Source organism: Halichoerus grypus, chromosome 10, assembly GCF_964656455.1.
Source record: "Halichoerus grypus chromosome 10, mHalGry1.hap1.1, whole genome shotgun sequence".
NCBI lineage: Eukaryota > Metazoa > Chordata > Mammalia > Carnivora > Phocidae > Halichoerus > Halichoerus grypus.
Window position 1 is genome coordinate 94696590 of NC_135721.1, and position 24136 is coordinate 94720725.

The window sequence follows — 24136 nt, forward strand, 5'->3', positions numbered from 1 at the left end:
TCATTCTTTAGTAGGATGCTCTTTAGCCTCCATGTATTTGAGTTCTTTCCGACTTCCCTCTTGTGATTGAGTTCTAGTTTCAAAGCATTGTGGTCTGAAAATATGCAGGGAATGATCCCAATCTTTTGGTACCGGTTGAGACCTGATTTGTGACTAGGATGTGATCTATTCTGGAGAATGTTCCATGGGCATTAGAGAAGAATGTGTATTCCATTGCTTTGGGATGGAATGTTCTGAATATATCTGTGAAGTCCATTTGGTCCAGTGTGTCATTTAAAGTCTTTATTTCCTTGTTGATCTTTTGCTTAGATGATCTGTCCGTTTCAGTGAGGGGGGTGTTAAAGTCCCCCACTATTATTGTATTGTTGTCAATGTGTTTCTTTGCTTTTGCTATTAATTGGCTTATATAATTCACTGCTCCCATGTTAGGGGCATAGATATTTACAATTGTTAGATCTTCTTGTTGGATAGACCCTTTAAGTATGTTATAGTGTCCTTCCTCATCTCTTATTACAGTCTTTGGTTTAAAATCTAATTTGTCTGATATAAGGATTGCCACACCAGCTCTCTTTTGATGTCCATTAGTATGGTAAATGGTCTTCCACCCCCTTACTTTCAATCTGAAGGTGCCTTGGGTCAAAAATGAGTCTCTTGCAGACAGTATATCAATGGGTCTTGTTTTTTAATCCAATCTGATACCCTATGTCTTTTGATTGGGGCATTTACCCATTCACATTCAGGGTAACTATTGAAAAATATGAATTTAGTGCCATTGTATTGCCTGTAAGGTGACTGTTACTGTATATTGTCTGTGTTCCTTTCTGGTCTATGTTGCTTTTAGGCTCTCTTTTTGCTTAGAAGACCCCTTTCAAGATTTCTTGTAGGGCTGGTTCTGTGTTTGCAAATTCCTTTAGTTTTTGTTTGTCCTGGAAGCCTTTTATCTCTCCTTCTATTTTCAATGACAGCCTAGCTGGGTATAGTATTCTTGGCTGCATATTTTTCTCGTGTAGTGCTCTGAATATACCATGCCAGTACTTTCTGGCCTGCCAGGTCTGTGTGGATAGGTCTGTTGCCAATCTAATGTTTCTACCATTGTAGGTTACAGATCTCTTGTCCCAAGCTGCTTTCAGGATTTTCTCTTTGTCTCCGAGATTCGTAAGTTTTAGTATTAGATGTTGGGGTGTTGACCTATTTTTATTGATTTTGAGAGGGGTTCTCTGTGCCTCCTGGATTTTGATGCCTGTTTCCTTCCCCAAATTAGGGAAGTTCTCTGCTATAATTTGCTCCAGTATACCTTCTGTCCCTCTCTCTCTTTCTTCTTCTTCTGGGATCCCAATTATTCTAATGTTGTTTCGTCTTATGGTATCACTTATCTCTCGAATTCTGCCCTCGTGATCCAGTAGTTGTTTCTCTCTCTTCTTCTCAGCTTCTTTATTTTCCATCATTTGGTCTTCTATATCACTGATTCTTTCTTCTGCCTCATTTATCCTAGCTTTAGTGCCCCCATTTTTGATTGCACCTCATTAATAGCCTTTTTGATTTCGACTTGGTTAGATTTTAGTTCTTTTATTTCCCCAGAAAGGGTTTCTCTAATAACTTCCATGCTTTTTTCAAGCCCAGCTAGTATCTTTAAAATCATGATTCTGAACTCTAGGTCCGACATCGTACTAATGGCCGTATTGAGTAGGTCCCTGGCAGTCAGTACTACCTCTTGTTCTTTTTGTTGAGGTGATTTTGTCCATCTTGTCATTTTGTCCAGATGAGAATAGATTAATGAGAGAACAAAATGCTAACAGGATAACAACATCCCCAGAAAATATACTCTAAACAAATCAGAAAAGACCTGAAGCAGGGGGAAAAGAAAGGGAAAGAAAGAAAAAAAAAGAAAAAAAAAAGAAGAAGATAAAGATAAAAACAAACAAAAACAGAACAAAACAAAACAAAAAACAGAATATGATCAAATATGATCAGGCTGGTGCATAGATCAGTGCCACACACTAGATTTTGGGAGTATTTTGGTCTGTTAGAAGAAAGTGCCTCCCAAAATTTTAAAGAAGGAAAACTTATATATGTATAAAAATAAGGGTTGATACGATGAAGGGATGGAATATGACTGTAAAGATGAAAATTATAAAAAATTTTATAAAAGGAATTGATAAGAAGTTGTTTGAAAAAAGAAAGAAGAAGTTTTAAAAAAGAAAAAGAAAAAAAAAGGGAGAGAATGTGATCAGGCAGGAGACTAGAACAAAGCCATACACTAGAGATTTAGGGTATATTTTGATCTGTTAGAAGAAACTGTATCTCAAAATTTTAAAGAGAGAACAACTTATATATATATGCCAAAAATAAGGGTAATTACTATAAAGGGATAGAATATGACTCTAAAAATGAAAAATAAAAATGTTTTTTAAAAAAGAGATTGATAAGATGTTGACTGAAAAAGGGAAAAAGAAGAATTCAAAAAAAAAAAGACAGTTAAAAAAATTAACTTTGAAAGACTACAAAATCATGGTAAAAAAGCCATGGATTCTATGTGCAGTATTCCCCTAGCGCTGGAGTTCTGCCGTTCTCATTGATGGGTAAACTTGCTCTTGGCTGGCTGTTCTTGCTGATCTTCTGGGGGAGGGGCCTGTTGCCGTGGTTCCCAAATGTCTTTGCCGGAGGCGGAATTGCCCTGCAATTCCTGGGCTAAGTAATCTGCTCAGGTTTGCTCTCGGGCCTTTTGTTCCCTGCAAGCTTTCCGTACAGCTTTGGAGGACGAGAGTGAAAATGGCGGCCTCCCAATCTCCGCCCCGGAGGAGCCGAGAACTCGGGGCCCCGCTCCTCAGTGCGCCCCCAGAGAAAAGCAGTCAGTCACTCCCATCTCCCCGGTCTCCGGCCGCACTCCGTGCTCACCCGGCCTGTGACCGAGCGTTTCTATCTCTGGCCCCTGACCCCGTGCGGAGTCTCCAAGCCCAGCAGATCCCTGCCGTGTGTTCCCGCACCGCTCCTCCCGGGGGAAGAAGGGGAGTCTCCCCGGATCTGCCGCTTGTTGCGTCCCTGCTGGAGGAGCAGTGGCCCGACTGTGCCGCGGATCATGGTTTATGGCAACCCCGAGCTGAGAGCCCGCACCTCGGCTCCGTCTCTGCAGCCGGCTTCCCCGCTCCGATACCTGGGAGCTCTGCCGCACTCAGGCACCCCCGGTCTTTCTGTGACCCCGAGGGTCCTGAGACCACACTGTCCCGCGAGGGTTCCACCCCCACTTCGCCACCAGAGTGACGTCCCTCAGCGGAGCAGACTTCTAAAAGTTCCGATTTTGTGCTCCGTGGCTCTATCACTTGCCAGAAGCGGCCGACGGAGGCCCCTCCCCCACCGTCTATCCTCCCGAATATCGCCTCGGATTCACTTCTCCGCACGTCCTACCTTCCAGAACGTGGTCGCTTTTCTGTTCAGAGAGTTGTTGCTATTCTTTTCTTCGATCTCCTGTTGAGTTCGTAGGTGTTCAGAATGGTTTGATCCCTATCCAGCTGAATTCCTGGGACCAGACGAAATCCAGGTCTCCTACTCCTCCGCCATCTTGCTCCGCCCAACTAGAACCTATATTCTTATGGATCTTCTACTTTCTGCTTGTTCCATCAATTATTAAGGAAGGTATATTGAAATCTCCAAATACAGTCATTTATTTATTTGTTTGTATTTTCAGTTCTATCAGTTTTTGCTTCATGTGTTTTGAAATTCTATTAGATGCATAAATATTTAGGATTGTTATGTTCTCTTGATCTTTGTTATTTCTGGTAATATTCTCTGTTCTGAAATCCACTTTGTCTGAAATGAATAAAGCTACTCCAGCTTTCTTCTGATTACTGTTAACACGCTGTATCTTTTTGTATCTTTTTAATTTGAACCTATTGTAAATCTTAGTATTTAACGTGCATTTTTGCGGTCTCTGGGTGGCTCAGTTGGTTAAGCATCTGACTTCGGCTCGGGTCATGATCCCAGGGTGCTGGGAACAAGCCCCGAGTCAGCCTACACACCTCAGTGAGTAGTCTGCTTCTCCCTCTTCCTCTCCCTCTGCCCCTCCCCCTGCTTGTGCACTCTCTCTCTCTCTCAAATAAAAAATAAAATCTTAAAAAAAAGTGCATTTTTGTAGTCTGCATATAATTGAGTCTTGCTTTTTCATCCAATCTATCTTGGCCTTATATGATCTTTGATGGGATATTCAATGTACATTACATTTAATGTAATTATCAATATGGTTAGGTTTAAGTCTGCCATCCTGCTATTTGTTTTATATTTGTCCCTCTGTTCTTGATACCCTTTTTCCATCTTTTTGCCTTCTTTTGGATTAGTTGTATATATTTTTTTAAAAGATTTTATTTTTAAGTAATCTCTATACTCAACATGGGGCTTGAACTCACAACCCGGAGATCAAGAGTCACATGCTCTACCAACTGAGCCAGCCAGGCACCCCAGTTGTATATTTTTATGGTTCCATTTTCTCTCTTCTGTAGGTTTATTAATTATAACTCTCTGAATTCAATTTGTAGCTTCAATTATTTTAGGGTTTATGATACACATCTTTAACTTATCACATCTATCTTCAGGTGATATTATACCACATCAGGTATGGTAGAAGAGCCTCCAAATAGTATATTTACATTTCTCCCCTCCTGGTTTTTGTACTATTCTTGCCATACATTTCATTTTAACATTTGCTACAAGCCTCACACTATGTTGTTTTTATTTTACTTAAGCAATCAATTATCTTTTAAAGATATATAAATAATAAGAACAAAATCTTACACGTGTACCCATCCCGCCACCATTCCTCATTCCTCTGTGTAGATCCAGAGTTCCATCTGGTATCATTTCTCTTCTGCCTGAAGGACTTCAACATTTCTTGTAGTATGTGTCCGCTGGTAATGAATTCGTCCACCTTTTGTGTGTAGATGAAAATTTTACTTTCATTTTTGAAAGACACTCAGTGGGCATAAAATTCTAGGCTGACAGTTTATTTTCTGTCAGGTCTTTAAAGATGCGACTGCACTGTCTTGCTGTTTGCATTGTTTCCAATTAGAAATCTGCAACTACGATCTTTGTTCCTCTCTTCCCAGCTTGCCTCTTCCCCGCTTCTGGCTGGTTTTAAGATTTTCTCTTTATCGCTGGTTTTCCACTATTTGATTATGATGGGCTTTGGTACAGTTGTCTTCCTGTTTCTTGTGCTTGCTATTTATTGAACTTGTGTCTGTGGGTTTACTGTTTTCATAAAATCTAGAATTTGTTTAGTCATAATTTCTTCAAATATTTTTTCCATCCCAACCTCTCCCTCCTCTTCTTTATGGACTCCACCTGCACACATATTAGCTACTTGATATTATCCCACAGCTCACTGATGCAATGATGTTTTTTATTTTTTAATTCTCATTTCTATTTCAAGTTTACTCACCTTTTTTTCTGCAAAGTTTAACCTATGGTTGATCCTTCTGTGTATTTTTCATCTCATGAATTGTAGTCTTTATGTCTAGAGGTTTTATTTGGGGTGTTTTTATATCTTCCATGTCTCTCTTTGAACTTTGGAACTTATATAGTTATAATAACTGTTTTAATGTTCTTGTCCACTGATTCTAACTTCTGCCTCAGATCTAGGGTGGTTTCAACTGGTTATCTCCACCTATGCATCATACATTCTGAGTTTTTTGGGTGCCTGGTAATATCTTCTTGGATTTCAAACACTAATTTAACCTATGTGGGTGCTAGTTAATTTTGCACTCCTATACACACTCTTGAACTTTGTTCTGGGACTCAGTCACTTGGGAGCACTTTGATCCTTTTGGTTATTGGTCAGCAGATACGTTAGACATGACTGGTGCAGTGCTCTCTCTAGAGCTAATTATTCCCCACTACTGATGCAAGACTCTTCTGTGCACTCTTCCAGTGCCTTGTGAGTCATAAGGTTCTCCAGTCTGGCTGATAGGAATAGGCACTGGTTCCAGCTTTGGATGAGCACTGGGCACTGTAAACTCGAATCCTTTTGGGAGGTTCTTTCCTCAGCCCGACCTTCACTATTTCTGCATATGCTGATTGGTCTTCAGCTGAATACTCAAGAGCAACCCTCTGCTGGTGTCTAACATCTCTCTCTGTGCAGCTCTCTCCTCTCTGGTACTCTGTCCTGCAAACCTTAGCAGCTTTAGTCTCCATGGACTTACAGATCTGCCTCCTCAATTCAGGGAGTTCACTGGGTTCCCACTGGGTTCTCTTGCCCTGTGCCATGGCCTGAAACTCTCTCAAGGCAGGAGTCCAGGGCAATCGGAGGACTCACCTGGCTTGTTTCCCATCTCTCCCATCATTCTCCTTGGTTACATGATAAGCAGTGTCTTAAAAATTGATATCTCATATTTTGGCCACTTTTTGGTTTTTCAGGCAGGAGAATAAATCTAGTCTCTGTTACTCTATCTTTGCTAAAAGCTGAAGCCCTTAGCACTAAGTTTTTCTTTTTCATTAATTCCATTCATCAGCTTCATTTCCCTCAACCTAATCCATGTCATACAACCTTCTTTAAAAAGTCCCCTCCTCTGAGATTCTTCCCATCCTCCTTTCCACATACTGAATTAGAGCTCTCCTCTCCCATACCAAGTCACTACCTCTTAAAGGCTGGCATTGTGTTTTGGTCTCATGAGTACCCTCCGACACAGCAGAGTGCCTGGCCATTGTGCATGCCCAACCTCCATGCAGAGACTAAATCAGCACTTGAAAATATAATAGCCAACCAGCTATAGGTTGGATCCTTTTGTGGTTTGGGGCCTAAGAATGCATCTTCCATAGAGACAGTGTGGAAATCTGGGAGGACAAGCCAGGTGGCCTAGTGCTAAGATAAAGGTCCTCTCTCCATCCTCCTTTTCCCAAGATTTTCTTTGCATGAGTTGATGGGCAAGGAGGAACATTGTTTTGTCCAAGGTTGAAAAGGAGAAAAAAAAAGACTTAGAGGCTAGAGTCTAGAAGCAATGGCTCAGCACCTGCCCTCCATCCTGGGCTCAGGGAGGGGTTCTGGGCCCAGCTGGATGGAGAAATCAGGCAGACCAGAAGCTGAAGGAGGTGTGTAGGGAAACACACCTTGGGATTCTGGCTACACACAGGGCTGATGTAGGACCAGGCCAACAACATTAGCCCATTTTCCTGCCCCACCCGCTAGGTGAGGCCTTGTCCCTGAGGACACAAGAGACATGCTCTGCGGTCCCGCAGGAGTATGTGAGCACCCAGAGCCCAGTAAATTTGGGCATTTATATTACTGCAAACCCATCAGTGGTCAGAAGTTGTCAGAGCTGGAACAAACAGCTGGATCCGTTGGCTCGTCTGCCAAACCACGGAATCTCTTACATGGCTGACAGTGGGCTCCTTCGCTGTGGGTTTACCCCTTCTTTAGGTGAAGGCAGCAGCAGCACAAGCAGACCTCTGGCAGCAGGAGGGTGCGGCGGGGGGGCGGCTCCTGCTGAGGCTGGGCAGAGACAAGTGGAGCCAGTGGCTCTCTGGGAAGCTGTGGAGGGTATCTCTACAGCTCCCAAAGCCCGATCGGGCAGGAAGGAAAACAGGGCCTCATGTGAGTATGTGGGCAGCGCATAAGTGTCTTCAGTATGTCTGGATTTTCTACCTGGCTTTAAATGAGCAGCTTTATCTGCCTCAGCCTCCTGAAGTCAGGGAACGGGTGAGAAGGAAGGAAGAGAAGGGATGAAACTCCATTCTGACCTGTATTCGTGAAGCTCGTGATGCGGCTCTGATTCATCTGTTACAAACACGCACCCAGGTTTCCTCCCGGCCTCCCCAGTCTTGCTGCTAGTGAGGCCTTTTCTCCAGCAGGCATCAGAACTCAGTCTCTGAGCCAGCACCTCACAACGCCCGCCCCAGGGCCCCAGGCATGGGTGAGTGACCTCCGTTACCTGAATGCCTTCCATGGCCTCTGGAGAGACAGGTTCCCGTGGCTCCTCAACTATTTTCGGGGAACTGTGGTTGCTAGTACCGAGCTCAGCATCTTTGAGAGAGAGAGTGGCATAATGACAGAAAATAGATGATAAACATCTGCAGAGCCACAGGACACCGGAGACGGCCAGGAAACGGATGTGTTTCTCACCTGCGGCACATCTGAAGAATGGTAGAGCAGAGGGTAGTACCATGAGGTGGGGAGCCCACCCCAATTCTGACCTCTTAGGGCCCTTATGAATGGGATGGAGATAAAGTGATACCCACCCCTATAGAGTTATGGGGAAAACATGATGCCAGCAATGGGCCGGGGCCTGGTTCTGGCCCACAGAGGGGAGAGGGGGGTCCTCACCCTCTGTGGCTCCTGAGCCACTGCTCCTTTCATAGGAACCCCCCTTTAAAGTTTACAAACAACTGATTAGCAACTTTCTGGGCCGCAGGCTTTGAAATGATTTCAAGACCGCACTGGGAAAGACCACAATTAGCCATGTCAGTGCTATCAGAACGCCAAAAGATTAATTAGCACAGGGCTGCTTTTCCTTTGTTTGAAAATATTATAGCATGCAGTCTGACAGTGGCCACTATTTTTACTTCTCTACTTTCTAAGCAAGAAGAACTGGAGCTGAGCATTACTGTTTCAGTATGTTCTGGAAAGTCAATAATCAGGGTAGTGTTTGTGTCTTTAACTTTCACTAAAAATTACAGTAGAAAAAAAAATTTTCCCCCTTTTGTCTACAAAGCTCTTCTTCCCCCCCCCACCCCCTTCTCCTTCCTCCTTCTGCATTCTTGTCTTTCTTCTGGGCCTTATTTCTCTTCCTGTCTTTCTGTCCCCTTCTCTCTCTTTCTATCTTGTCAGTCTCTCTTCGCTTCCCCTTTCCCCCTCCCTCCTCCCTCCCACCTCTTCCTTCTGGTTGCCCCCATGTCTGCTCTGCTGGAGGATTCTCAGCAATGACGTCTGTTCACAGCCACTCCAGGATGATCTGCCCAGGGGCTGCCCCTCTGCACTGCCCTTCTTGTCTCTGATGATCACGTCAGACACTGCGCATAGGCCAGAGGTAGCCTATCCTCTCAGCTTCTTCTTCTCCCACTGTGCCAGCCAGGGCAATGGCTCCTGCGGATGCCTCTCAACCCCAAATCCTCAGATTACCTGCTTCTGGCAAAGATGGGGCTGAGTGAAACAGAATGAAATTCTAAGAAAAAAACTGGATGGCCAGGGAAGTGTACAGGGCATAGATGAGAGGTACATAATGAAAGAGACAATGAAAGAGAAGGTACAATGAAAGAGAATCACATCCCAGGATAAGGGGTAGCTCTTTGGGCATGGGGAGAAAGTGTCTGGAAAGAGGAGTAAAGGACCTAGAATTCCTCTTCTGAAGAAACATGCTTGGCGGAATGCATCATGTCTTAGCTCCTGAATATGTCCTACTCGCTGCAAAACTTTTCAGAAAGTCTAAATGGGGCTTCCAGCATTCTCATGATGACAAGAGCCACGTGCTTTTTATGTTAATTTACTTTGTTGATATAACGTGCAATTGGTAAAAATGCATGAACTTCTACATATATTTACTCCCATGTACCAACCACCCAAACAAATACCTAAAGTATTCCCAGCACTCAGAAGTTTCCTTCATCTCCCTGTCTAGCCAATATACCACTTAAAGGCAAATGCTATTCTGTATTCTACCGTCATTGATCTATTTTGCTCAGCAGCAAACTTTTTGAGTTAAAAAAAACACATATCAATAATTCCCTATTCTTAAGTTCTACTCTATGTTTTTAAAGATAGATTTTCCTATTTTGTTTTCAATTTGAAGAACTACCCAAAAAAGCAACTAAAAGAAAAATACTAGACCTTTGCTGTGCATATATTTCTTTTATAATTAAGATAAAATTACTAAAAAAGTAAGAGACCTTAAAGAATGGATTCGATTTGCAATGAACAGATAATCCTGCTGACTTCACTGTTTGACAGTCTAATGTTCAGGACACAATTACCAACTACAACAGCTAATTGTCTTGGCTGAACTGTCGTGGGGTTATTGCAGTTTATTAGTAAGCAGGGGCCACGCTTGTCCCCAGAGGTGGCTGCATTTCAGAACTGGGCGAGGTGAATCCATCTCTCTTTCTCATGTCTCCGGGGTTTTGTGAGGTTTAATTACTTAATGTTCATAATGTGTCCTGAGATCCTCAAATGTGAGGTGCTATCCAAGGGAAAAGTCAGGGCACTGTATTGTATAACACACAACTGAAAACATGACTGAGGCTGCAGATTTAATTGTTATTTTATTACTTACACCACCTATGTAGCTTAGAAGTTTCGAACTAGTGGGAGTAGAAGCACCATTCACTAGGACTTTCCCTGTTCTTGAGATTGCTTCTATGGGATGGGTTTACCATGAATCTAATAATGCTAGAGGTTCAGGTACCCCTCCCCCCACTGTACAGGCCCCTCCCAAGACACAGCACCTACTATTGCATTCACAATTTTGCATTTGTTTTCTTAAAGAGTGCTCTCAAATTGTATCGACTCTAGGTCCCGCAAGACCTGGGTCTGCCCTGCTCTATCTGATAGCGATAATACACATGGAAAGCTAACGAATACATTTTGATGGCTTTAGGAATAAATAATAGTAAACAATCTGGTGGGGTTTAACATTTATTTTAAATATAGATCAAAACTCCCAATAAGATTTTTTTGTGAAATGAAATAAATTGATTCTAAAACAGTAAATATGGAGGAATAGTTTTTAAGACATTTTAAGAAATAATCAACAACAGAATTTTAAGAAACAAGAACAAAGAGCGGGCCAAATTTCCTAATGAATATTAAGACATGTTATAAAGCCATAGTTACTAGAACCATGTATTATTCAAGTAATAGAACAGAATGGAATCCAGAAAAGAGCCAGACAATTATAAAATTACTGATATATGTTAAAGGTGGCATTTTAAATTGGTGGAGAAAGAATAAACTATACAAATAAATAAATAGTGCTGGCTCATCATATGGGAAAAAATTAATTTGGGCCCCTATTTCATATAATACAAAAAAATCACTTGCATGGGGCACCTGGGTGGCTCAGTTGGTTAAGCAGCTGCCTTCAGCTCAGGTCATGATTCCAGGGTCCTGGGATCGAGCCCCACGTCTGGCTCCCTGCTCAGCGGAGAGCCTGCTTCTCCCTCTCCCTCTGCCTGCCACTCTGCCTACTTATGCTCTCTATCTCTCTGTCAAATAAATAAATAAAATCTTTAAAAAAATCACTTGCAAATATGCTAACAGCCTAAAGTCTTTTTTTTTTAACATTGAAATTATAGGAGAATATCTCTATGATCTTGGGGGTGGAGAAATTCTTCCTTAAAAATCCATCTGCAAAAGGGTAGAAGTCATAAAAGCAAAATATTTTTTATTTATTTACTTGTGTGTGTGTGCCAGGCATTTTTTTAAGTTTTTATTTTAATTCCAGTTAGTTAACATACCCATTCGACCACATCAAAATCTAAAAGGTCTATTAAAAGTACCCTAAAAAGAAATTTTTTAAAAATTAGATACATGGAGAAAATATTTGCAATACATAAAATAGACTAACAATCTAATTACAGAAAGGAGAAATAACCCATTAGGCAAAGGCAATGAATATCCAGGAAATGTAAATGACCAAAAAACATACAAAAGTGTTCATCCTCAATAATATTCAGAGAAATAAAATTAAAACGATATCTTCTTTCATACCTATCATATTGTCAAAAGTTTAAAATGCTGACACTGAGTATGAGAGAACTGTGAAAGGGTCTGGAGGAAGACCACTGGTTTGGCCACATGTGGTGGCATGTGAGTATTTCCAAGCCCAGCAAGAACAACTCCAGGAATAGGGCCTGGGGAAACTCTTGCAAGGGATCCAAGAGACATGCACTGGGATGTTTGCTGCAGCACTTCTTGCAATAACAAAATAACAGAAACAACTTTAATGTCCACTAAGGACAAGTGTGACACATTCCATGTGGTGGAATACTGCCCAGAAGGTAAAAAGAGTGTCCTAGATCTTAGATCTATGCATACCAACATTACTACATCTCAAAGAGTTGAGTGAAGAAGTAAATTTCAAAACATCACATATTCCCAAAGACACCATTTATATATTAAAAAAAAAACAAAAAAAAAAAACCGCTACCACAAAATGGTAGTGTTTTGTCTATGAATACATGGACTTCACATAAAAGTATAAACAATTGGTCTGGGTGGACACATACTAAAGTTATTACAATAGCTATTTCTGGGGAGGAGAGGAAGAATCAGGCTTAGATGTGGTTCAATGGAAACTCAACTTTAACTGCATTATTTTAATTTTTTAAAGGACAGTTTCATGCAATCAAGATTTTTTAAATGTCCAATTATAAAAGTAAATTTCTATCTCCAAAATACTACAAAATAGCCATTCTTGTTTATTATTATCATATTATGGATGATTTCAAAAAAGCCTGCCAAATGAATTTAAGTCACTCAATTTTAAGAAGGGGAAAGATTAGAGGTTGAAGTTAAATCATTCATTCAACTAAACTTCAATGGAGAGCAATGAGCTGCAAGCACCCTGAGATACTCAAAAGTAAATAATGAATAAGATGTAGCCCCTCTTATTCTACAAGGCTCACAAGTGATCAGGGTATACACACACACACACACACAGACACACACACACACACCTATCTCAAAGTGTGAAAGTTGCTAAAGCAGACATACGAACAAAGCACACTGAGTACTCATTTATTCATTCATTCATTTAAAAATTTATATTTCACACCTACCATCTGTTAGACATTAACATTCTAGGGATTTCAGCAATGACCAAGACGAACTTGCACCACCAAAGTTTAGTAAATGAACAAGAAAATACTAAGTTATTATAGATGGCATATAGAAAATGCCCCAGGATCTGCTTTAGATTGAGTGGTCGAAGTCCTTCCAAACATTTAAGTTGGGACCCGAAGGCTAAGAAGTAGCCTCAAGACAATAAAAGAGAATGGAAATAATGAGCAGACAACTCTTTCTAGGAGTTTTGCTGAAGAGTGAAGACACTGTTATTTCTTGGTATGTTTTCCTTCCTTGGTTTGCCTCTGGCCCTGTGGTCTTCTTTGTAATTGTGTTACTTTCCTGGGGCTGCTGTAACAAATTACCACTCACTTGGTGGCTTAATGATAAAAATGTATTCTCTCACAGTTCTGGAAGCTAGAGTCCGAAATCAGTATCCCTGAGCAGAAATTAAGGTGTCGGCAGGGACACACTCCCTCCAGAGGCTCTAGGGGAGAGGCTGTTTTTGCCTCTTCCAGCTTATAGTGACTGCCAGCATTCCTTGCCATGTGGCCACATCACTCCAATCTCTGTCTTTGTGGTCACAGCCTCCTCCTGTCTGTGTTACCTCCCTCTGTCTCTCTCTCATAAGGACACTTATGATAGCATTTGGGCCCCTCAGATAACCCAGGATAATCTCATCTAGAGATCCTTTATCACACCTACAAATACTGTTTTTCCAGAACCAAGGTAATATTTTACAGGTTCCAGGGATTAGAATGTGGACATCTTTTGGGAGGTAATATTTCAGTGTACCTCAAAAGGCACCTGTAGCTAGCTGAAGGAGTGCTGTGTATCTATCCAAATGCTTACTAGGAAGATCAAACTCAACTCATCCAAATCTGAAATCACAGCATCTCCATCATATAATTCCTTCACTTTTATTATTCCCATTTCACAAAATGGTCCCACCATCCACTTAATTTCTGCAGTCATCCTTGATTTTTCCCTTTTCTATAACCCTCCTTTTCTCCATATGCAGTAAAATATCAAATTCCATTAATTCTCCAAAATATCTCAGGTTCATCCACAATCACTGTTTTGACTCAGTCCCTCCTCTTCTCTTTCCTGGACACTCTAGTGGCTATTGGAAAGTCTTTCTGTGACCTAGAAGTTGACCATGGCTCCCTTTCTAATTAAAGATTCCCAATGGAGTGGCACTGGGTGGCTCAGTCATTAAGCGTCTGCCTTTGGCTCAGGTCATGATCCCAGAGTCTTGGGATCAAGCCCCACATCAGGCTCTCTGCTCCACGGGAAGCCTGCTTCTCCCTCTCCCACTCCCCCTGCTTGTGTTCCCTCTCTCTCTGTGTCTCTCTCTGTGAAATAAATAAAAAAATCTTAAAAAAAAAAAAAAAGCTTCCCAATGGAACACCATCCGGTATGTTTTGAATAAATTAATCTAAACTCTTTTGCAAGGCATGAAAGCCTTCATTGCCTCACCTCAATCTCCTGTCCTGCTTCATCTCTTGTCAATCCCTCACTTCATGCTCTAGCAACCCTGAACTTGTACATTCCCTTCATAAGTGATGGTTCTAATACCTCCTTATTTTGCACATTTTGTTCCCTCTGCTAGGAAAATCTTTCTGCTTATTCACCTAGAAAGCCCCAATTAGTTTTTGAAGTTTTGACTCAAAAGCTTTTTTTCCTGTAAATTCTAAGCTGATGCTCTCAAGATGACTTAGATATAATTCCGCCGTGGTCCCACCACAATTTTCTAGCCTTCAAAACACTTCTCTTATTGTAAATTAATTTGTCCTGCTTATTTATCCTGCCATTAGACAGTACTAGACTCACCAGTACTAGACTCCTAAAATCTAGTATATGGGAAGTACTCAGTATTTACTGAATGGCTGAATGAACAGCAAGAGGCTGATGATACAAGTCCACAATGATACAAAGGAAAACACTAGGCAGGCTGCATGAAAGGAGGATAAAGGGCTTTTTTCTTATTTTTCAAGGAAACTCCTCCCAACTGGACTGCAGTGCAGACTCCAAGCCATGCAGTATGATCAATTTGAGCTTCGTGCCCTGGTAATTCCCATATCACACTCTTGAGATGAGACTATAGGTTTTAGCCTCCTCCAGGCTAAATTGGAGTTTGTGTCTCCAATAAGACAGGAGAAAGAAGACCATGAAAATGAACAAGGGTTGAAATGATGATGCTGATTTTTCACCCTCCCTGGATGTAGGCCCTTTGCTATGTAGTATCCTATCCTGATTCTGGGCTCAGCAATGTGACCTGCTTTAGATAAATAACATATGTTAGTTCAAAGCCTAGACCTCAAGAGGCCATGTGTGTTTCTACTTGGTCTCCTGCACCTTTTGGTCACCATAACAACATGCCCAATCTAGCCTGCTAAAGGATGAGAGGCACATGGAGCAGAGCCAAGGCCAGCCTAAATCAGCCAACAGCAACCAACCCCAAGACATGTGAGAAGACCCAGCTAAGATCAGGAGAGCTGCCTAACTGACCCTAGCTGTATCAGCAAAACATGCTTATTGTGGTATGCCACTGTGGTTTTGTGGCTATTGGCTGGAAGCAGTACTGTGGTAATGGATTACTGATGAAATCACAAAAGATAATAGAGAGAATCAACCAAGCCTGGTTCTTTAAAAATACTAATTAAATTGATACTGGGGAGATTAATAAAGGAAAAAGGACAAATAAATAATGGCAGTAATGAAACATAAAAACATAGGAGACATCTATAAAGTAAGATGGTAGATATAAACCCATAAGAACATTAAGTATAAATGGACTAAATATTCTAATTAAAAGACATCAGTTGTCACTCTAGATTAAAAACAACAACTAAACTCTATGCTGTTTATAAAAGACACACCTAAAATGTAAGGAAATAGGAAGAATGAAAATAAAAGAATGGAAAAAGATATGGTATGCAAATATGTATCAAAGAAAGTAGGTATGGCTGTATTAAAATCAGAAAAAGTAGACTTTAAGACAAAAAAAAGATCACTAAAGATGAAGAGGATACTTCATAACTGATTTTTTAAAAAGTTCAAGGAAGATATAATCTAAAAATTATACACTTAATAACACAGATTCAAAATATATAATGAAAAATGATAGGCTATGAGTAGAAATCAGTACATCCATAATCAAAGCAGGAGATTTTAACATATTTCTCATTAATTGATCAAATAAGTGATGAAGTCAATAAGGATGAACTATTGGACAACATTTTATCAAATGTGACTGATTTATATAGAACCCTACACCTAACAACTATAGGATATACACTATTTTGATAGACAAAATAGGAACGTTTTCAAAACTTGACCATATGTTCAACAAAGTTTAAAGGATTAAAATCACACAGGGTAGGTTCTCTGACTTCAATGCAATTAAGTTAATACACAGTAATAAAAAAAATTTAAAAATACCCCCCCCCCAAAATAAAGACTAATAAAATTGATAAACGACTAGCAAGACTGTTTGAGACAGGAGAATGCACATAATCAAGGTCAGGAATTTTGAAAAAGGCAGTGTCACTATAGAGCTTATGAACAGTAAAAGTGTAATAGGAAAAAATGAAGAATGGCTTCAGTTTTATCCTAATGCATTTGAAAATGTAAAGGAAATCTACAAGTTCTGATAAAAAAAATTACAAACTACCAAACAGACAAAGACTAGTTCTACAATTTAAAAAAATTGAAACTGCAATCAAAAACCTTCCCCCCAAAAGCCCACCAGGTTTAGACAGCTTCCCTGGCAAATTCTACAAAACATTTAAAGAATAAATATCTCTAGCCTTGCATAAACTTCCAAAAAGAGAAGAAGGAAGAATATTGCTCAAATTGTTTTGTGAGGCCAACAGAACCTCATTTCCAAAGTCTGGCAAAGACATTTCAAGAACTGAAAATTACAGACCACTCTTACTCATGGAACATACCTGCAAAAATCCTCAACAAAACATTAGCAAAGAATCCAGCACTGCATAAAAAGAATAATAAGTCTATTATTAACAAAATAGTTAACATACAAAAATTAATCAATGTAATTTACCTCATTAACAGAATAATGAAGAATCATATGATCAACTCAGTAAATACAGAAAAAAAGTATTTTATAGAATTCAATTCAATTAAAACAACAACAACAACAACCATTCTTGATAAATTTCTTAGCAAATCATAAATACAGAAACTTTCTTAATCTGATAATGGGTATTCACAAAGCTATCCTTAATGGTAATATATTCAGAGCTTTCCATTTCATATTAAGAACAACAAGAGGATGCCTGCTAACACTATTCAAGGTATTAATCAGTGCATGAAAAAGAAATAAAAATAATAAGGATTGGAAAATAAGAAATAAAAACTCACATTATACAGAAAAATCCAAAAGAATATGCAGATAAATCATAGAATTAATAAATCAGTGCAGAAAGGTTGTTGATATAAGGTCAACATCCAAAACAAATCGCATTTCTATATAACAGCAATAAACAATTTGAAAACAAAAATTTTTTTTTTTTAAAGATTTTATTTATTTATTTGAGAGAGAGAGAATGAGAGACAGAGAGCATGAGAGGGAGGAGGGTCAGAGGGAGAAGCAGACTCCCTGCCGAGCAAGGAGCCCAATGCGGGACTCGATGCCGGGACTCCAGGATCATGACCTGAGCCGAAGGCAGTCGCTTAACCAACTGAGCCACCCAGGCGCCCAGAAAACAAAAATTTTTAAAGATAAATTTTCCAAAAGTGTGAAAATATCAAATACCTAGGAATGAATCTAACAACAGATGTGAAAAGCATATATTGCAAAAAGTATAAAACATTGTGAAAAGAAATTAAAGAGGACAGAAATAAATTGAGGAATATACCATATTCATAGATTAGATATCTTACTACATTGTAAAGATGTCATTCCCCCCCCACACACTGATCTATAGGTTCAAAGCAATCCCATTCAAGATCTCAAATTATTATTTTTGGGATGCCTGGGTGGCTCAGTCGGTTAAGCGTCTGCCTTTGGCTCAGGTCATGATCCCAGGGTCCTGGGATGGAGCCCTGCATTGCATCAGGCTCCCTGTTCAGTGGGGAGCCTGGTTCTCCCTCTGCCTGCCACTCCCCCTGCTTGTGTTCTCTCTTGCTTTCTGTCAAACAAATTTTAAAAAAATCTTTAAAATTATTATTTTTGAGCTGACTTGCAAGTTTATGTGGGAAATCAGATAAACTGAGTTTTTAAATTTTTTTTGAAGATTTTATTTTTTTGAATAATCCCTACACCCAACATGGGGCTCAAACTCAACCCCAAGATCAAGAGGAGCACTCTCCACAGACTGAGCCAGCCAGGTGCTCCACAGATAAACTGGTTTTAAAATGTCTTAAGGTAAATTTGTTTGTTACAATTGTTACCTCCTGTAGTTATTTCTGAATTATTTATGGTTACATTGATTAAATAGGTAATTAAGTATTGTTTAAAGATTTCATTTATTTATTTATTTATTTGAGAGCAAGCGAGCAAGAGAGGGCACAAATGGGGAGCGGGAGAGGAAGAAACAGGCTCCCCACGAAGCAGGGAGCCTGACTTGGGGCTTGATCCCAGGACTGTGGGATCATGACCTGAGCTCAAGGCCAACACTTAACCAACTGAGCCAAGGCACCCCAGTAATTAAGTATTTTTTCACAGCAACCTGTGATCATATAAAATCAGGTGTTCAAACCTTTTAAGATATTTGACAACTTTTGGTATTTTGCTTTCTCAAAATCGAATCCTAAGTAACATCTTGATCCTTAACTGACCTCCCAGAGGGCCCCTGGAAAAATCTCAAGGGATTTCTTCTTCTCCTTGTAAAATGAGAGATATCAAAAATTAATTAGATACATTGAATAGCATAAAAAACACTGTCAAATAAGAAGAGATGTTTAACTTTCCCTAGGTTATATTTGTGTGGGTAAATACTTCTGGGATTATATGAAGCTCCTAGAAATTTGTCAGCTTCCTCACTGTCCATATGTCCTGGTACTGCTTTGCCTCATATTAGACACAACAATAATATAACGCTATCAACATTCTAGTTATTATTTTCAAATGCAGCATGCCACAGAAACAACAAAAGTTCCTTGCCAATTATGTTAATTTCATAATGAACTCTCATAAGATCTTTAGCCACAGACAGTTAAGTCTTCCGCCATCCGCAGATAGTTATTGGTTGTCTTGATGCTTCCTTGGAAACTCTTACAATCAGCTGTAAGCCAGGACGCTTGTCCTCAGCAAGAGGAACTCTCTCAAAGACCCATGGAAAAGGGACTATGTCAGGCACTCTAGAGTATAGGCTTCTGGTAGCATTGACTAACAGTGAGAGCATATCACTGGACTGAGCAAGGAGTTACAAATCTCGAGTGGGCAAGCTGATGGGTCATGAAACTGCTAACCCAAGATCAGACCAAGGAGAACAAAAATTAATTACATAGTACAAAATGAACTGATGAAGGGTATTACATCATTTCTTTAAAATATTGCTCCTGGCTTTAAGGAACCACTTTCTTTTTGCTCTTAAGGTATTTTTAACTTTCAACAATTTAGTAGATTATACTTTTGAAAACACTTTTTTTTTTTTCTCCCTGCCTCATCCCTCCAGAATTTGGAAACTCTTATTGAGTATTCTAATTTTCATGGCAATATAGTTATTTTCACAGGTTGAGTAAGAATCTGTTCTTTTGTAAACAGGACATAACTGGAAACACTGGTTATATGATCAAGGCTTTGATTGGAACATCATATTTAAGAATGACACGTGTAAAATCAAATACAACTAGATAGTTTTAAGGAAATAAGGTTGATTTTATGGATCTAATGTCTATAAAGCCCTCTTGGGTATCTGCCACTGCCTTACAGGTTTCCCAGCATTACAGGTGAGTAAGGAAGGATCTTTTAGGGGACTTTGAGAAGAAAGGAACTCACCCAAATCTATAGTTACTACAGTGAAATCTGGTGGTGAGTTCTTGTCTTGGCATTCTAGCCTCAAGAAACATTTAAAGATCTAATTTAAACTTATAAAATTCCAGCAAAGCAGGCTCTCTGCTCCTCCCAAGTCAATAGACAGCTGCATTTTCTTCTGCAATGCCACCAGCACTCCTAACACACAATGGTGACGGTCAGAGAAAACAGAGTTCTCAGCCACACTGAGTGCCTAGTCACCAGTGCTCCTATTTTTTAAAAAATCTATTTGAGAGAGAAAGAGAGAGAGCATGAGTGGGAGGGACAAGGAGAGAGGGAGAGAGAATCTGAAGCAGACTCTGCACTGAGTGAGGAGCCCGACACAGGGCTCAATCTCAGGATCCTGAGATCACAACCTGAGCCGAAACCAATAGTTGGCCACTTAACCGATTGCGCCACCCAGGCACCCCATCAGACCTCCTTTTAACTCTGGCAAAGTGGATACTGTTACCATCGATGACCCCTTCATTGACCTCAACTACACAGTCTACAAGTTCCAGTATGATTCCATCCATGGCAAGTTCAATGGCACAATCCCATTAGCATTAAAAACCCAATAGAACCTTCTGTATCTTCCCACTGAAACCCTAACCCTCCCCCCATTGTTAAATTGATATATACATCTTTACCTCTGGCTATTCCGGTGAGTTGCTCACCACTATAGAGCATTTCTGCATGCACAATAAACTTTTTTCCTGTTAACCTGTCTATTGTCTGTAAATTTGCAGGTCCCTGACCACTCAAACTTGAGTTGGTAGAAGAAAAGTTTTTCTTCTCAACAAATGCTTTTTATATCAAACAAGAAGAAACAAAAATAAATTAATCAAGCAACTAGAATAGGAACACCAAAACACATCCAAAGAGATTAAGAGAAAGGAGGTCATAGGAATAAAAGCCAGTATTAATAAATTCAAAAAGAAAGCCATAGACTCGGTAGATAAATCTAAGAGCTAGCTCTTTGAAAAGATCAAACAAAATAATCTTTTTTTTTCTTTTTAGGAGAGGGTGAAAAAGCAAAGAGGAGAAGGAGGAGCTACAACCAGCTATACTAGAGAAGAAATTGTAGGTCAAGCTCCAGAGTGGGCATGTCAAATTCTCAATCCCCCTAGTTAGAGGTGACAGACAATAGTGCCCACCAGGGTGAAGTCTATTTTGGCTACAAGCAGAGTCAGGAACAATTTGCCTGCAATGGACCTCACAGCAGCCAGTATTGGAGGCTAGGGACAGATCCTGCACAGAAGGACTGACTCACTTGGGATACGGAGAGTGTTATCTACCTAAGGAGATATTTGCGGCAGCAGCAAGTGCCCGTGCTGGGATGCTGGGCAGAGTGAAGCTGAAATTCCATGAGATGGTTAAAATAGCATCAGCAAAGCTGCTGATTCCAAATGAGAATCAGGGCAGAATCAATATAGAGATCCGGAATGGAGAAATTATTATAGATCTCTGCACTGGCTGGAATAAGCTAAAACAATTTTAATTCTTTGCCTACAAGAGTCACTTCAATCAAGTGATCAAAGCGACCACACACTTAATGGGACAGACTGAAAATGTGTAATACCAGATAGGGTGCAATGAGAACCCAGTCCCTTCTATGCTAGTCCTCCCAGGTGTGCACAACTTGAATCTCATCGGGAGGAGACAGCAGACAAACACAGATTCAAGTACAATCTACAGAAGCAGGGGCCTATCATCTTCAAAAGTGTTTAGGGCATCATATTCAAGGAAACTCAGAGGAACTGTTCCAAAATGAAAGATAACAGAGCAACTCAATGCAGTTTGTCATTGTGGACCGGAGCTTTCTGCTATGAAGGATGGCATTATTGGGACAAATAGGGGAACTTGAATAAGGTCTGTGGACTGCGGATTAATTGGGAGTAACATATTCAAATTAATTCTTTGATCTTGATGGATGTTTCGGGCTGTAAAGGAGACTGTCCTCTGTAGGAAACACATACTAAAGTATTCACAAGTGACTCAGTAGGACATCAGCATCTTATTTTCAGATGGTTCAGGAAGAAAAAAAGTACCTGCAACTTTTAGGTAAATTTAAGATTGTTTTCACATTTAAAAAAAATGGAGGAAATAAAAGCATTGTCCTCGAGTCACTTCTGTGACTCAGTTAATTTTGTCATTTTAATTCACTCCCTCCCAGGGCTCTTCATAGCACATGTTTCTTAGGCAGTTTTCCTCAGACTTCAATTCGTTTTGCATTGATTTTTTTCACATGAGATTATATCATAACCATTTCCCTTCACTCTTTGTAACCTTTTAAAAGGCTGTTGCACAGCTGTCCTGTGGCTACCCACAAGTTTAGCCTTCCCTCTCTTGTGGGAGATTTGGGGTTTTACAAACTTGTTTATTCATTTGGATATTTGCTTGTTTGTTTATTTTTAGTATTATGATTAAGCTTAGTGAATAGTCTTGAGTGTGTATCTCTTTACAGATTTAGGATTATTTCCTCAGACTTGCTACAGTTGAAGTTAAAGAATAGAAATCATTTCTACACTGTATTCCAGAGTATCCTATCAGCCAACCCTCCCACCTGTCAGAAATTCGGAGTGCTAGTTACCAAGCTCCTTGCCCAGGACGAAATATCTTAATTATAATACATACTTATAACTTAGTATGCAAAAAGGGGGAGAAAAAGATCTCGGGTTTTTATGTGCATTTCAGTTTTAGGGATGCTGAATATTTTCTCACACCTATGATAAATAATATTTTTTGCATAGTTAGCTTTGTGATTTGCTTATGTTTCTCTTTTCTCTAAACTATTTCAAGATTGAAATGAGCACTCAATAAAAAAAGGAAGCCGTTTTCCACATGGAGTTAGACATATTATATAAATAGAAACCAAAAATCAAGTAAATATAAATATAAGTTATTTATAACTTAATAATTATAATAATTACATGTAATATAGAATATTGTATACCTATATATGCATATATATATATATGTATATATATATACACACATATACATACATATAAAATTTTGTAGGCCCAGGATGGAGTTGCTTCTGCCTGGGGTGCCCCATCAGCAAACTGAAACTTACATAACCTTCTTGTCCCTACAAATGTGCCACTTGACCAGAAAGGCAGTATATCCAATCAGTCAATCTCCAAAAGCCAAATCAACCCTGGGTCTTCTCACTCTAAACCAGGCTAACTGTGAGGCCCCAGCCCATCAGATATATTTTATTTTTCTTTTCCTTGTTCTTTATTCTTTATCCTATAAAATCTATGGCCCCATTTTACAGTTCTCCAAAAGGAGAGGATCTACTTCATGAAGTGTTAAATAAACTTTGTTTTCTTTAATCATTTTTAATAGTATGTATGTATGTGTACATATATATGTCTGTATATACATACATAGGTATACATGAGAGAGAGATGAGAGAGATATATACATATATATACACATACACACACAATTGTATTCTAATAATTTTTAAATCTTCGTATATGAAATGATGCTTTCCTAGGAAAATCTAATCTCCTAAAGTTGATTCAAAAGAAATACAAGATCTGAATAAATTAATAACCTTGAGGGGGGAAATGGAACATTGTCAAAGATAAACCTGAAGTCAGAGCCAGCTTCCAAGGTGACTGTCCCAGGTCTTCCACTAAGCCAGCTATACACATTCCTTGAAGACTAAAAACACCAAGAGCCAGAGCAATATGCAGTGGAGAAAGGGCTTGCAACCCAGTAGCAAAATAACTGGCTTCATGTTGGGCTTAGAATTAGTACATTTTCCTTTGTTTGTTGTCATTTGCAAAGACTGTGATTTTTAGTAATTGCTTCCTTAGTTGCTTTGCTCAGATTAAATTTGGTCCATGATACTTTAAGAGTTGTCAAAAACCCTGTGTAAATAGACACAGAACTCACAGTGACCCCAGTGCAATGGGTGCAGCCCACCGGCAGCCAATTTAATCAAGGGGGAATTCAGAGTATTCACCGCAAGCAATTGATTTTCAAGAGAAAAGTCAGCAGGATCAAACAGCCTGTTGGGATGAAAATCCCCTGAATCACCCCTATCACCGTGTTTTCTAGCAACTAACTCCTGACTCCATATAGAGTAATAGCCAAATTACTATAATTATCCTGCAACACAAGTGGCATATCAACATTATTTTAAACGTGGATTTTTTGCATAATCTTTCATTATTATCATTCATCCTCCCATTTGGAAATGGCAAACAACAACAAACTGTGATCTACCCCCAAAAGAAGAAAGGTCACCAAGAGAACAAATAAAAGGGCTATTTACATGTGAATATACTAAGAGAGATGTGTTTTACAGTCAAATACACTCTTGAAATTCATTAAATGCCTTCTCCCCTGCATCATAAATATGGGCAAAACAGACATCACCT

The 24136-nt window shown here is 39.7% G+C and overlaps 1 protein-coding gene across 1 annotated transcript in view; it reads right to left on the bottom strand.

Annotated features, from left to right (window-relative positions):
- CFAP61 (cilia and flagella associated protein 61) overlaps positions 1-24136 on the bottom strand; it is a 291248-nt gene that overhangs the window by 208629 nt on the left and 58483 nt on the right. Inside the window, exon 10 of the mRNA XM_078056863.1 lies at positions 7911-8002. Within this exon, the coding sequence (XP_077912989.1) occupies positions 7911-8002 (92 nt within the window). The remainder of the gene's footprint in view (positions 1-7910; positions 8003-24136) is intronic.